The 16,053-nt window shown below is 35.1% G+C and overlaps 1 protein-coding gene across 4 annotated transcripts in view; it reads right to left on the reverse strand.

Annotated features, from left to right (window-relative positions):
* LOC111503748 (uncharacterized) overlaps positions 1-16,053 on the reverse strand; it is a 293,459-nt gene that overhangs the window by 15,700 nt on the left and 261,706 nt on the right. For 3 of the 4 annotated variants that reach the window (XM_074171668.1, XM_074171669.1, XM_074171670.1), the window contains 4 exons: positions 12,300-12,398; positions 9,912-10,129; positions 5,784-5,909; positions 804-911 (listed from right to left, as the gene is read on the reverse strand). In XM_074171668.1, the coding sequence (XP_074027769.1) occupies positions 804-911; positions 5,784-5,909; positions 9,912-10,129; positions 12,300-12,398 (551 nt within the window). The remainder of the gene's footprint in view (positions 1-803; positions 912-5,783; positions 5,910-9,911; positions 10,130-12,299; positions 12,399-16,053) is intronic. The other variant, XM_074171671.1, reaches the window with a different exon arrangement.

Below are 16,053 nucleotides of genomic sequence, written 5' to 3' on the forward strand. Positions count from 1 at the left end.
CATTCAATTTATCAGTTATCACTGTTGATAAATATCGTCCAAACACAGGGGCCATGTTTTCTGGTTCGGTTAGGACTTCGTTATTAAAATTAATTTCAGATATTTTGTTAGATTTATGTTTTCCTTTAACTCTGTTTACAATGTGCCAAAGTGTTTTCGTTTTGTTATCCGAGTCACTAATGATTGCTTTATTTATTCATTTTTATTTCTTCTTTTTTATTAGTTCTTTCAGGGATTTCAAATCATTTTATGGAAGTCGGAACTAATGAAATTTATGATTCAATGTTTATATGAAAGTAGCTGTTTAGAAACTATTTTTCCATTCGTGTAATTCAGTGTTCATGTGAAAATAATCATTAGTAGGGTTTTTATTTTCAGTTTGTTTCTGAAAGTAACTTCTTTGCATGATTTACATATTTTTGTGGAGTTTATTTTGGAGTTTTCCACAAGTGGTAGCCACAAACCTTTCTTCCCAAAAACTCTCTCACAAAAAATATAACCTTTTCAATTTAAATGAAAATTCATTATCGTATTCAGAACGTGTTGAGACTATGAATTGTAAATGATTTTGTTGCAATTTTTCATTGAGCTGAAATAATATTATACTTCAGACTCCAAACTGGCATTATTCTAGAGCACAATATCATGTTCTCTCGTATCTCTGAAAGATATTTGGCCTTAATGTAGCAGAGAGAAACGTAGTCGTGATTTAATGATATTTTCGTGCTGTGAACAAGCCAGTTGGTAAGTAATGTGTTATATAAAGGATTGTATTATCACGAATAGAAAGGATTTTCACTCACCTTAGGCTGCTGGAGAGAATTCAACCCCAGTTGGGTATAATGGCTTTTCAGATTATCTAAGTTGTATTTGATTTCCTGGAGAAAGCCGATGGCCTCTTCACGGGACATCTGGAAAAATAATAATGGTGCTGCTTTTCATTGAAAACATATATAATTCTGGTAAACATGATGAATCTCATTACATTTTTTTTATCAATCTTTGACAACATTTTTTTTTAATAAAATTGATTCATTTTCTAGTTTTCATTTTGGTAATACGAACAGAATCTTTTGCAAATTAAGAAGTTAAAAACAACATTCGCCGTTATACCCCAATTAAAATTACTAATTCGTGCGAAAATGTTTGTATTTTTTATAATTTTATTAAGTTCAATGACAGATGAAAACATTTTAAAGACAATTTTTGAATGTTGTTATTACCTTACGAAATGGCATGTACGGCCCTGTTTTGTTAAGCAAACATGATGAATATTTACATACGATGGCTATTTGTGATTAATCTACACGTTATGATCAAGAGTTTGGCAAATATTCAGGATAAAAATAACTTACGCATTCACCAGAATATACAGTTGAAAAGAGAATTGATTGTTCAGATATTCGATACTTATATCAGTATTGACTATTCAAGTTCTAGTCTTCGTTTTTGAATGAAGAGCGGTTATTGAGCTTGCTAATCGAAGGGCTGAGATTTCAGAAATTTTTATATAAGTATGATGGAATCCATACCTAACGTATTCTAAAAACATTTTATTGTGTGATTTTCACTAGACAGTTTTACAAAAACGCACCACGTGTTTCGCCATACAATGGCTTCTTTGGGCGTGTCTTAATAACTAATTCCACACATTCAATGCTATATATATACCTCATTCTACAATTTGAAGTACCGGAATTTCAAGTACCTGATGTTTTACCTAAGTTTGTAATGAATTAGATTACCTGAACTTATGTTCCATTTTCCACATTTGAAAACATATTTAGTAACGGAGAGATATTCAATTCTAATTGATCATTCAGTAAATCACCCGAATTCCTGAATCTATTGATTTCTAAATATTCTAGAAGATTGAGTTTCAAACTCTTCTCTTCTAAATTCAACACATCGTATTCATAATTGAACTCATGTCCTTCTGCTGAAAGGCGGTTTGCAAATGTGGAATTACAAAACTACTTCTATGCTCTTTAATTCTTTGAGACAATGTTCTTCCTGTTTGGCCAATATACAGTTTTGGACAAGAGCCACAAGTCAGCTTATATACTCCTGATCTATCCGACGCCGAAGTTTTGTCTTTATTGTTTTTAATAAATTTACTTAGATTATTATTCGTTCTGTAAGCTACGTTTACGCGTTCTTTCATTAAGAAACGGGCAATATTCCTGGTTGGTTCACCCAAATATGCCAATGTCTTATAACTGACGTTATCGCATCTTGAATATGGGTAGACCAGGTCCACGGCTCGCTTTTGTAGTTTTTTAGAAAGAATGGCGTTTATAAAATCTACCTTATAACCGTTATTAACCGCGATTTATTTGATCAAATTCAGCTCTTTCTGGAAATCCGTATAAGACAGTGGAATATTCAATAATCTGTGAAGCATACTATTGAATGCAGCAACTTTATGAAGATGAATTTGAGCGACTTATGTGGAATTATTTCTTTTTTTCACCAGCACAAAACATTTCTCTGTTTTGGCGAATAAAGAGCTATAAAATATCGAGCGAACGAGGAGGCAACTTAACAGGACCATTTGTAGTAATCCGTCTGTTTTCAAAACAGTCTCGCAACATTCTTTTTACGCCACTGAAATTTTGTGCTGGTGCTCCATCCTGCTGAAATTAGATCATCTGACGAGTTTCCAGATCAAGATCATCGGAAAACACTCTTGTTAATTAATTAATGTAACGGGGTCCCTTCAAAGAACTATGGTAGAAAAATGGACCGATAATTCTGCCTCTAAACAGACCACACCAAACATTAATACTAAATCGTATTTGCGCATTGTGGGGATGGACTAGAAATATAATATTTGTGAAGAAGTTTGGATCTTGTCTGCATTCATTCATAAACCACCGCCAAAACCCCAATCGTCACTCAAGGTCATCAGGTTCTAGTGTTTGCACTGGTCTTAACTTATAAGGAGAAATATTTCTTCAGACTCCGTTGAATAACAGACGGTGGAACAACTATTTCTCTAGATAAATTATTTGAATTTACCTCAAAGTAGGCTGAAATGCCAATTTCTGTATGTGCAGATATTACAAAACGTTTTTTAGTTCTCCTCTTCTGAAAAACTTTTCCATTGTTCCTGAATAGACGATGAAGCACAGCAAAAAAACGCCAATTAGGTAATTCACCATTGGGGAACGAATTGATGTAGTGTTGGACTGATCTTACGCTATTTTTCTGGCAAACCAAGTAGTATCACATATTTCTTGATGGGAAAACGGCTTTTTGAAAAATATTCGAACAGTAGTTGACAGTTACAATAATTTATGATATTGTAATGATATGCTTGAGAATATTTGACAAATAGTATTTCAACAAAGTTCCAAGGTAACTTGATTACTAATAATAGGGGAGCCCAAGCGGAGATTTCAAGATTTACTAAAGCGCGGCGGATTAATATACAGGGGGATATCTTGTACCCGGTTGAGTACCTTCACCAAATATGAGCCCCATATATAAGGCTGCCCGTGAAGGATAAAGGATCAGATTATTAAAAACAAAGATCATCAGATCATTAATTACAGATCAGATGATAACATGCTAAAAAGTGTATATTCCAGTGATCTGAAAATTTGAGAGTGACGTAAAGAAAGGGGAGGGCAGCAAAGTTGTAAAAAAAATAACGTCATTTCGACATTCTCCAGCGTAGCTAATTTTTTTTATTTTGAAGGAAATAATTCAAGGAAAACGAAAATCTGACAATGAATAAATAAAGTTTAATGTGTGTGATACCTATATTTCCTTCTCCGAGTTTCTATTCCTCTTTCACTTTTTCTCTGTCTATTACTCTCTCACTCCGTCCCCACTCTGAATTCTGTTGCCATGACGCCATCACAGCTGATCACAGAGACTTGTTCGTGATGAAGATGATGATTAATTAATCAATTGATTATAAAAAATTAAATGTTTTTGAGCATGTTTTTGAAATTATTTTCTTATAAATACTAGTATACTAAGTATTCTACTTAAAAAACATACACGTATTTATTTGCATGCTATTTCCTGAGCTTTTCAATTATTTGAGTTCAATGATGAAAAAAAAAATGTCAGATTAGGCGAATCCCTCTAGATAATCGTCAGATTATGAGACAGCACGTCTAGACGTAAAGATGAACCATATATATCTTAATCTGATGTGCTTGAGTATTTCAAAATGGCTAATTTTTTGTGCACATTATAATAATGGTCGCGAGTTTGCGTCAGATCGAATTCGTCAGATTATTAAATGAGTTTTTTTTGTTGCAATTAACACCTCCTTAGAAAATCTGACGCGATCGATTAAATGTTTTTTCTTTTCACTTTCAACCCTTACGTACAACCACCCGCATCATACAAACGATCAAATTAACATACGAACATTATTAAAAATACGTAGGACATTGATGCTATCAATATCTGACGCTCTCAAGTATGTCCATGCAACAGTATTTTTTACATATTTAAAAATATATAGCCGCTTCCCCCACCGATGAAAAGGTATATATTATATAACATTTTTCCTTCTTATCATCTAAGCTTTGCGAACTAATATGTCTCTATAATGCTCGAGTAAATCCCCATTTTGCATCGTGGGCTCCCCTACTATAATAATAATACTGTTTTATCGAATCAACCGCATTTATGACGCCCCAGTATTTTCTGTTCTGTACAAAACAGCTTCAATGTTATCATTATAGCAGACATATTTTGATTCACAAAATAAATATATCTAGTGGAATGGCTTTAAGATGGAAATTATCGTTTTGTGAATTAATGGAATTTACTGATTTTGGCATATCAGACTGACGAAGTTTCACTTGTGGAATTATGATGAAGAGAAGTTTTGTTTTGGCTAATATTACCACTTCGGGAGAAATATTCCAAGTTCTGATTCATATTGTATTCGTATTTCAAAAGATATAAAAACCAATGTTTAGAGAAATGAGAGTCTTAAAAGAAAACAACGGAGAAGTTACCAATAGGATAAAGTTTGCAAAGGGATGAATTGTGTCAACATTCATTTCCAAAAGTAGTCAGATTATCGGAAGATTTTATGAGTTTATTTTTTGATAATAAGTCATTGAATTATTTTTCAAACGCAATCAAAAATTTATTGAAAAACCATATATCAAATATTCTTGCATTAAATACTATAGAAAAATGAATAATTTATCCTAGTGTCGTACACAGTCTTGATCGATACATATAATAAGTGATTGTAATAGCTTTGAGAATACTCGTAATATTTAGAATGACAAACGTGGAATACATGCAGGAAGGTGTACAGGGGGAGCTGTCGTTGAGAAAACTGATATTCATACAGAATGTAAAAATATTGCATTTCATCCAGTTCTGAGCCATGTTTCAAGTTACAAGTCCCATTAGCTTCTCGATAACTTATTTTCAAATCAATATCAAAATTTGAACAATTTGTGAATAAAAACTTCGAAGCGTTCCGTAATATTCTACATTGCTACAAAACACCCATTTGATTTTCCATGAAATTTGTTTTATTGTTGAGCAGTTTATGTCTATTATTCATTTGTTGAGCAGTGTATGCAGTGTCAAACGCTGATAAATCATTATGGATGCGCAGTAGTTCTAAAAGAATAAAACTGTGAGACACAAAAATTGAAGGTTCCGGATAGAGTGACACTACTGGTTGTAGCTATACTGTGGCCTGACCATACATTCATTGTTTTCCATTCTTGTCTAATCAAAAGCAAGCTTACTAGGTCAGAGAAAATATATGTACATTGAAAAGGACTCACCAAACCTGCTTGTAGGAACTCCTCAATAGCCGAAGTGACGCCTTTTTCATCTCCCGTCCAGAAGACATACTCCGCAATGTCGAGAGCTGAATATTGAACTCCGGACGCGCTATCCGACCTTTCAATCTGCGGAAATGAATATCGGTTAGAAATCAACATTGATTATTCTGGCAGGAGAAGTAAATGGATGACATGATTTCGTTTAGAGTCGAAACAATTTCCATCACGGGTGCAAATAAAAATGAATGACTAGGAATATTGACATTACATTTCATACAGAGAAACTTTGGGCAGAGTTACTTGTAAGTGACTTTTGGCGTAAATTTAAAAGTTTGTGTGGTATGATATGAGTACATATCTGTATCCGGAATGATAACAAAAGAGTTACTTGTTCTTTAAAACAAAAGTGATTGGATACTACGTACACAAAAAGAAATCTTTCATTATTAATGGAGATTCACAAGTACTACAGAAATAATCTTTGAAATGCTTAGAAAGCGGTACATGTGCAAAAGTCGCGGTTTACGTTGAAATCAATTCGCTGTAGATGCCTTTTATTCAGAAAAACCACTTCTTGAAGTGTATTTTACAAAAACTATACTCTTCAGATGAACTTCTAAGGCATTTGTTGCGTATTTCTGGCATTCTTCCAGGTGAAATCAGGCAGGCTAAGTCAGTCGAACACTTTTTGTGAAAGTATGTACAAAAAAAAGGTTGCCAACCGTCCTTCGAGGTTTCATGCAACCAAGTGTGCCGGAAAGGTTCAGGTTTGCAACCAGGTGGATGGCTTATGTGGATAAAGCCTAGCAACCTCAGTCTTTCTTGTTCCACACAGTGTTCAATCTTCCTGAGGAGCTGACTTTACTATGCCAGAAACGTGATTGTACAAAGACATATTGACACCCATCAAAATACTCGTGATCGGCTTAGTTAGCGGAATTGTACCTCATCATAATGTGATTGATATCCGGTTTTATCAAATTCACTTCCATAGAGACAACTATTATTTGTTTTCGTTGCATCAAATTCTTCGAAATAGTGCCCGAAATGGTGTGTTATTTTCTGAGCGATTTTTGATTATATCTTTAGAAAAAGGAGATGAATCTGTATATCGGTGATTCAATTATTTTTTTACGATTCTTATTCGTTTTTACCCAAAAATACCAGTACGATTTAGATCACATTTTTTGTAAATGGAATATTTCTAATGAACTTTTGTTGAGAAAGAAAAACACGCTTACATTAACACTATTGTTTTCATGAGTAGATAAACATTACGGTGTATTCAGGAAAATATATTTTGTATATTGGGCTCGTTATATTTCATGTGTTCAAAATTATTATTCCGAAGATCGGGGATGATATTGTTTTACATTTACTACCGAAATAAGTTCATTTCATGAACACATTTTCCAACAACTTATTCATGAATATGATAGAACTCACTGATACTTGACGAAAATTCATTATAACGTATTCAAAAACACACTTGAAAGTTTACAAAACCGCGACACGTGTTCCGCTATACTCGTGTCATAGTTTTGTTAACTTTCAAGTGGAAATACTACATTAAAGTGTGTTTTTTGAATAACTTCTTCATCAATTCTATCCGTTATACCATTTTAATGGCTTGAAAATAGCGAAAAGTTGTTTTTTCTGCAACCATCAGTATTTTATGTGATGGAATTGGCGTGAGAAAATCCATAATTCATTCAAGTAACATTGTCAGATTTACACTGGAAAGTTAACAAAACTGCAACACGTGTTTTGCTTGAGGAAGTTACTGTATAGCGAAACACGTGTTACGGTTTTGTGAACTCTCCAGTGAAAATCTCACAATGAAGTGTTTTGCTATACAATAGCTTCCTAGTATGAAGACTTTTTGCTACTGAATAGCTATTGGGTACGGGTATTAGGTACATTTTTCATTTTATAAGCAGGTAAACTGAATTATTTGAACCAGCAAAACCAGTTTCAATTATGTTTTACATTTCTATTATACTAAATTTTTGCTTATTTGAATTTTAATGTAACTATGGGTCCGGTGATACTATGTAATTGTAATCTTGAGTTTTCCGATTTACTGGAATCGGCAGTTGAATAATGGAAAGCGTGTGAATAATGCAAGTGGAGCGGTAAATGAAGTTTCAATCATTCATTTCAAAATTGGAAAAGTATTATGTCCGACCGCGCCGTAAAGCGCGGTCGATTTTACTGATAATTACGTATCCTATAAATTTTGGATCAAAATACCTTCGTTCAGTTACACTATACAGAAAGCTTTGTGAAAAGTTTAAAAAAATGAAAATTGATTCAGTGCTTTGTAATGAATCAAAAATACCTACCTTCTAATTTCAACGTAGTCTTTCATTTTGAATAGATAGGGAGTTCTGTAGAGTTTCAAAAAGAAATTTTGACAATTGAGCAGATGGTGAAGCTTCTTCCTTCGAGTTTTTGAATTCATTTTTATAGCGCAGTTGTTACTACCACCATTACTACCCCATAGTGAAGAACGAATCAGTTCAATATTGACGAAGAGTTGGAATGTTTTTTCGAACGTCACGATTTTGAAGTAATTTCTTCAGAACGTACGAGCCTGCTAGCTAAGAGCTGCTATAGCGACTTCTGTTTGACCTAGGACATTTTTTTTAATGTCTGTGAGGTCAAGAAACCCGGAAACTTTATTAAGGGACCCAAATAGCACTGAAACTGTTTTTTGTTATGTAATTTGTAATGATTTTATCGACCGAAATTCATAAGTCGGTTGGGAGAATATGAAAAAACCAATTGAAACTGAAATAAAATACTATGCACGTTTAACGTTTTGTAAAAATACAGAGTGACAAATTAAAATTTACAATGGCTATATCTGAGCAACCAAATGAAATATAAGAAATCGCTGTAAACAACTTCCATAATAGGGAGGGGGGAACAAAATGATGTTTAAAATCTGTTTAAAATCTATTTGTAATAGCTAACTTGTTTTCACAAGCCACACAGCTACCCCAACTTTATATTCTCAAATGATAACCCTCTACTTGTGATACCTTATCTAAAATCTCTTAAGAAATGCTCTTCAATGGTACCCCACAAAGCTATATTCGATGTAGTAATTTTCGGTTTATAAAATAAAATACTATTTATTTAAATTGAAATTTTATTTTCTATTTTGGATTTTGAAATGTTCAAAATGATTTTCATTCTTTTCAAGACAATAATAGTCTATTTTGAAACTCTGGAAATAGCTCGGCATACTTGGATTATTCTTTCTTTCAGTTGCTCTATTGAGTCGGGATGCTTTTTAAAAACAACAGATTTTAGGTGGCCCCAGAGGAAAAATCAAGAGGAGATAGGCCCGGGGATCTACGAGGGCATTCAATAGGACCTCTTCTTCCAATCCATTGATTATCATAATTATTATCTTACCATTGTCTAACTGGAACTACATAATGAGGAGGTACCTCATCCTGTTGAAAATGTGATACATTTTCTTCTAAGGATAAATTGCCGTATATGTCTCTTTGACTCTCCAATTCATGAACTATCCGAGGTTCGATAGATCTTTCTAGCATGTAAGCATACATTTCGCCATTTAAATTTCCTTCTTTAAATAATGGACCAATAATTGCACTCTCTAAATAGTCGTGGGTTCTCGTCACTCCAGTAACGACAATTTTGTTTATTTGCATTCCCATTTAAATAAAAGTGCTCTCGTCATTAAAACAAATATTTTTGATGAGCCGAGGTTGTCAGTTATTATCGTGCGAGAGGAAAAGCAATCGATATTTCTTACCAGATATTGATATGATTTGATTCTGGGATATATATATATATATATATATATATATATATATATATATATATATATATATATATATATATATATATATATATATATATATATATATATATATATATATATATATATATATATATATATATATATACATATATAACCGGTAAGCTCATTATTGTGTCGTGAAATTTGAAAAAATAAAGTTTGTGAAGATCAAATCGATTCCGGTATAGTTTGGGAACTCAAAATATGTATATTTTAGTTCCGGATAATTGAAATTCCCTGTACGATAAATTTTAAATGCTTTCTTGAAAGTCAAACGATAAGCTTACCGAATTTCCTTCGCTATCTGTCGGAATATTCAGATTGATTGGTGATCTTCTATTCCCGTTGTTCGTCATTTCGTCAGGGGCGGGTTGTATCAACGTCTGGTGAACACCCTGCGACGGTATTTCTATTTCCGTTTTGACTTTGGTGTTGGGTTTGCCTTTCTCGAAGGTCCTTTCTATATGTTGATTCATTTTTCCCAATATTTCTCCGTCTGCTTTCACTGGAAAAAATTACGAAATATTCGACATAAGGACGGAAATGAATAAAAAATATTTATGGGAAATTTCTGGTCAGACAGTTATAAATGGTGTTCATGAAAGGTGGTCTAATGGAAACGAAACTGAACTTGAAATGAGTCTGACAACTGTTTCGAACAGAGGTACATAAAATAAATGTTTCGAAATAAAAGTAGAATCATTTTTATAACAATAATAGTAACAATAATTTTATAATAGTAACAATAATTATAACAATAATAGCAGGGGGCCACTAACACCTGAGGCCTTTGGTGAGTTGCGTCATCACTTACCCAAGAAACTGGTTCAAAACCGGACCGGTAACCCAGGCACACGCAGAAGGAAAAGACTATTCTCCCTCCGGTGCCGGCCTTAGGTCTACAGGGCTAACCACCTGGTCGACCCAAAACTGGGTTCCTGGTAGTCGAGGAGGGGGTGTCCACAATCGACCCGCTCGGAGGGGTCATAGGCAAGGTAGTGGTAGTAACGATAATTTGCCTACCGATCACAACCTTGGCAATGACAACGGACGCTTTTGAGTGGACGCATGAACTGAGAGATACGAGAGTAGTGAGCCCGCACGAAAACGGTACATGGCAAGAATGCGTGCTCTGTGGTGTGAAACACATCTGGAGTATGCAGCCTTTTACACCGAAAAACTCAGGGATTACGTATCCTATCTTCGACGGCTGGGCTGTATAGCTCCTTCCCAGCCTGCTAACGAAGTGAGTGGCAGTGACAGTTCTGTCACCCGTTGGCATGGCTGGAGAGCAAACTCGCATCATGCCACCAATTGAGATAAACAGAACATGCAGGGTGCTACACAGAATTGGGCCCCTGAAGCCACAAGAACTGGCTTGTTTGGATGCAGAGGTTCATAGTATTCTAACATAAGAGGCTGACATCTGGCAAATCAACATCGCCGTGTACAGCGTCGTCTAATTGCATTCAGAATCGGAAAGACGAAATCTCGGGGTTGCGTACCGGATGATTGAACGGCGGGTACACAAGATAGGCTAGGATTACGTTGGCAAGACAATGTAATTTTGTAATGTGACTTGAGAAAATTCAGTGCTAAGTAGGGAATGGGGAGATCATTTCGATGACAAAGAAAAAAATATTTGTTCCATTAAAAATTTATTTCAGTATAGATCTGTGTCTGTAGAGTAGGGAGGGTGAGTGTAGGCTCACAGTACTTAGGCCACATGTGACCCATTGTACATTCTCCCGAGGAGTTATCCTCCTAGATTATGTCCAATTATTATCTGCAATTGTCGAAGTCATCAGGCCGTAGGTGCCACCGGTTCCTAAAATTCTTATTCCAACCGATTCCTTAGCTAAAGAGTCAGCAATGCGATTACCTTTACTCCTGTCGTGCCCTTTAACCCACTTCAGGATAATGTTATTATCTACCGAGGCTTTGGCTAACTCTTGGTGACACTCTAGTACTAGCCCTGAGGTAACACGTTATCTGTTCAAGGCTAATATGGCTTGACTGCTAGCATTGCAGATTATTATGTTTTTGCCAGAAATTCCTTTTCTGGTTATTTCTTTTGTGGCGGTCGAGATACCAGCCAGATCTGTTTGAACCACGCTGGTATTTTTTCCCATTCCCCACTTAATCCTTAGGCTTAGTGATCTAGAGTACACTCTACATCCTGAGCCTTCTTTGGTGTTTGAGCCGTATGTATATATGCGTATTGCATTTGTGGCATGTGACTCTGTGTTCTGTTTTATTTGTATTTTGTAGGCTTTATTGAACACAAACCTGAGTGCAATTGCATCACTGGTTTCCTGCAGCAGAGGTTGCGCAGTGAGCGCTTCTCGCCATAGGCTCAGCCTCAATTGACCCATTCCTACTTCGAGGTTTAGACCAGTCGTGCGCAATCGGAACATGGCTATTAAAGCAACCTCCTCAAGGTACAGGTCCAGAAGGGTCAGACCATTTCAATATATATATTTTCATTTTATATATTGTTTATACTAAAGATTTACACATAGATTGTTTCAATGAAAGTCATAATCAGAATTTAGAACAAGAAGTTCATCTCTAATTGATTTTAAATGTTCAAAAAGTAAACGTAATTTTTCAGAGAGTATACACGATGATGATAAGCATATGAAAGAGAAATTTCTGTAAATCCGTCAAGTTACCTTCCTCCTTTATCTCAGATTGTGACTGCCTATCTCCATTAACATCTGTGTAGACGGTAGCTTGAGATTTCATTAGGTCCAATGTTTTTCCCAGTTTCACTGAAATAATAGAAGAAATTCATATACCTACTCCTGAAGAACATTTTGTTTTTGATATGAATTCCATACAAAATAAAAGCGAGCTGTGTAATGGATGTGGAATGAATTGAAGATAATGTCGTTAGAGGAAAAAAGAACGCAGTTCTCTAACTGAAAGAGTTCTTGAACAGCTCCATACATGTGAACAATACTCCAAACAAGGTCTGATCTGAGCTCTGTAAAGCATCAAAAGCCGCTGGAGATTATACAGTTTTCTGGTTCGGAACAGTGTTCCAAGGTTTTGGGAGGCAGCCTTTGCAATTCCAGCGACATGATTGTGCCAAGACAGATTGGTTGGTGTGCAGTTTACCCCCAACAAACTTATCGAAGCAGAAAGCGGAATTTTCTGTCCCGACATTATTATATCCGGTTCGAGACATTTACCTCTTTGAAGAAAACCGATGCCTGGGTTTTCGTGGTGAAAATAACCAGGTTCAAGGTTATTTTCACCCCAATTCGATATTGCAACCTCCTGCTGCCGATGAAGATATTCATCTGATATGCAGCCGATATCCTGGAATCCAAATGGAATGACGAGACAAGTGTGCTGTCGTCAGCAAAGCAATATATTGGATTCTTGCCTTTTTCCAAAAGTCAAGTCCACAGGTTGGAGTCGATATCGATCCCTGGGAATCACTAAGTATTCTTTCTCGATTGCATTATTCGAAATATGGTCGGTCGGTAGCCGGACGGTTCAACGTGGGTGCCTTGTTCACTCAGTCAATCGGCCGATGGGTGAGTCGATGGTTCAAGCCACAGGCAGAATGCTCGATGTTCACTCGTTATCGTCCAACTCGTGTTAGGAATCACACATTAGAAGGTAAGACCTCGTTAGTCAGCTCGAACAATTTTCGACTTCCACATACCATGGAAGGTCGCCTGTTGATCTTTCTTCTCGAAAGTCATATTGACGATCGCTCAAGAAGTTAAAGCCTTCCAAATATTTAAGGATATGGCAGTTTACGGCTCTTTCCATGATTTTTTATATTACTGCGACCGGTCTATAGTTATTCAGAAGAATTTTCTTGCCCTTTCTGGGAATAGGCTGAACGCGAGTAATCTTCCAACAAGAAGGAAACTCCCCTTTCTTGTAAGACAGGTTGAAAGGTCTGCAAAATACTGGTGGGAGTTTATTCGCGCACTTTTTAAGTACGATGCAGTGAATATTGTGAATTTGTTTGACTAGATTTGGTTAGTCTTCATATTCGAAACATATGAAGAACTAGATAGATAGATAGACAAATTTATTCAGGTAATTACATATTTTGATAATGGTATAACAATGAATGAAAAATAAACAATTTTGAAGGCTGATCTACCTAAGCAGAGCTTGAGTTGTAGTATGAACCTATAAACAACTTGAACGTTGTTTATATATGTGTATATGCATGTATACACATATACGGCCAGTATGTGTATACACATATACATGCATATACACATATATACATATGAATATACACACCTATATACACATATACATACATACACACATACATATAAATGAGGTATCATTTTTGCATAATGAAGCAAACACTCATACTGACAATGTTGATACAACTGATACACATATTTGGATGGGAGAAAAACTGGTGGAAAGAGAGAGTAATATTTGTTGGATTGTTCTACTAATTCAAGATATTACCTACAATAGGATGTAGTTTATATTCATAGCCTAGAGAGAACTTCGATTATGAAACCACTTCACAGACAGATTTCAATATGTCATAGTTTTGATTCACATGTTCTTTCAGTTTTGACTTGAATTTGTATTTATTGGAGATTGCTCTAAGGAAGTAGGTTTATTAGTTTTGGGCCAGTGTATGATAGAAATCTCTGAGTGCAAATTAATCTACAGCAAGGGACATTCGTTTTTTGATGAAGTTTGGCTCGGGTTTCATAATTATGATTTATATTGGGGGTGGGGTTATTATGCATCCATGATATGCAGTGATAAGTGTATAATTTTCTCACATCAAATAAGTCTGATACTTTGAATAGTGCTACAGTGGAGTATCTTTATTTACGATTGAAAATGATTTTCAGGATAGTATTTTGCATTACCACTAGATTATGTAACAGGCTTTTGCTGACGCCACCCCATATTATAATGCAATATCTCAGAACTGATTCTGCGAGTGTGTTATACAGGGTGTCCCTGGACTTCCTCTTTTCCTCTCGGGAATGTATAGATGGGGTCAAAATATCACCAGTACTTCATATAACTTTTTTTCCTAAAAGTCTTCGTAACCAAGTTACGGGCCCTCGAAGTTACAAAATGAAAAATGTTTTTCTTTGATAACTTTTCAAGTGAATATTCAAAATCATCCAAATTTTGGTAATTGACTAAACAAATGAATTCCGTCGATGAGCTTTCATGCAGGAGTCAGTTGTTTTGCTACAAAGTCAGGAACGGACTACCCCCGATGGTCCACACCCCAAAACTTTGAAATGACAGATATTTTTCAATATTTTTCAACAAAATAAGGTTACTTGGACAATTTTATGAATAAAAGTACTCGTGTGGAAAGTCGATCGGAGCAACGAGTCTTGATAAAAATGTAGTTCTACTCGACGACATCAAACCCGCTCGTCCACCATTATTTGAAATGAATAATTATCAAAGCAGAAATAATAATGATAACGTTAATTCAACAACATTTATAACAGGAATAATACAAAGTATGCTAAAATGAAGTCACAATTGTGATAGCAGATATTTTTTCAAAAGAAATATCAAGTTTTGTAGATTCGTGGTGTTTTTAAACTAACAAGCTACTCTACTATGAAATATCGAATTCATTCCATATTTTGTATGTACATAATACGTGTGGAATAATCACGTTTCGTATTGATCAGTTATCTGAATCTCATGAAACTCAACATTCGAATGTTTCAAATTCTTCTTCACAGCTAAACTGTTGAGGAGTTTCACTGATAATTATAATTTTATGGGAGAAATTTTTTAACACGAATCTAAATTTAGCTGAAAAAACGCACATCGGAAAAAATATTTACTATACTAATGAAAAGCAAACGAATGAACTACAAAAACGGCTGCACATGATCAGGTGAAAAATATCCAGGGAATAATTATGTTCCATTTCTTTCACAGATGTTGACAAAAAAACCTTTTAGAAAGTTTTGATAAAAAATGAGAAACTGGAATGCGATTTTGTTTTGTTGAGTGGTGCGTTGTCATATGAATATTGTATTGTAAATATTCTATAGGATATTTTGAATTTTTTTGATATGGCCGAACAGTTTACATTCAATGAATATGCAGATATGCATGTATTTTATGGACGAGCATTTTGTAATACTGCAGTAGCTCGTCGTCTGTATTCCGAGCATTTTCCCAATCGAACGGTACCGTCAAGAGAAACATTCGAGCGTGTCGATCGCAGCTTGAGGGAGACAGGTATGTAATAATTGATAATTAATTTGAGCACGTTGTTTTATTTCGATATTATTGTAGGTACAGTTTTGCCAAATCGAGGTGGTGAGGGCGCTCCTAGGACTGTACGTACCATTGTATTGGAGGAAAATATTTTGGAAGCTGTCGCTGATGATCCTTCAATGAGCATCAGAAATCTATCAAAACAGTTCCATACAT

The sequence above is a fragment of the Leptinotarsa decemlineata genome, unplaced genomic scaffold, assembly GCF_025532065.1.
Source record: "Leptinotarsa decemlineata unplaced genomic scaffold, Ldec_3_MD MMD2_tig00000026_RagTag_RagTag, whole genome shotgun sequence".
Taxonomy (NCBI): domain Eukaryota; kingdom Metazoa; phylum Arthropoda; class Insecta; order Coleoptera; family Chrysomelidae; genus Leptinotarsa; species Leptinotarsa decemlineata.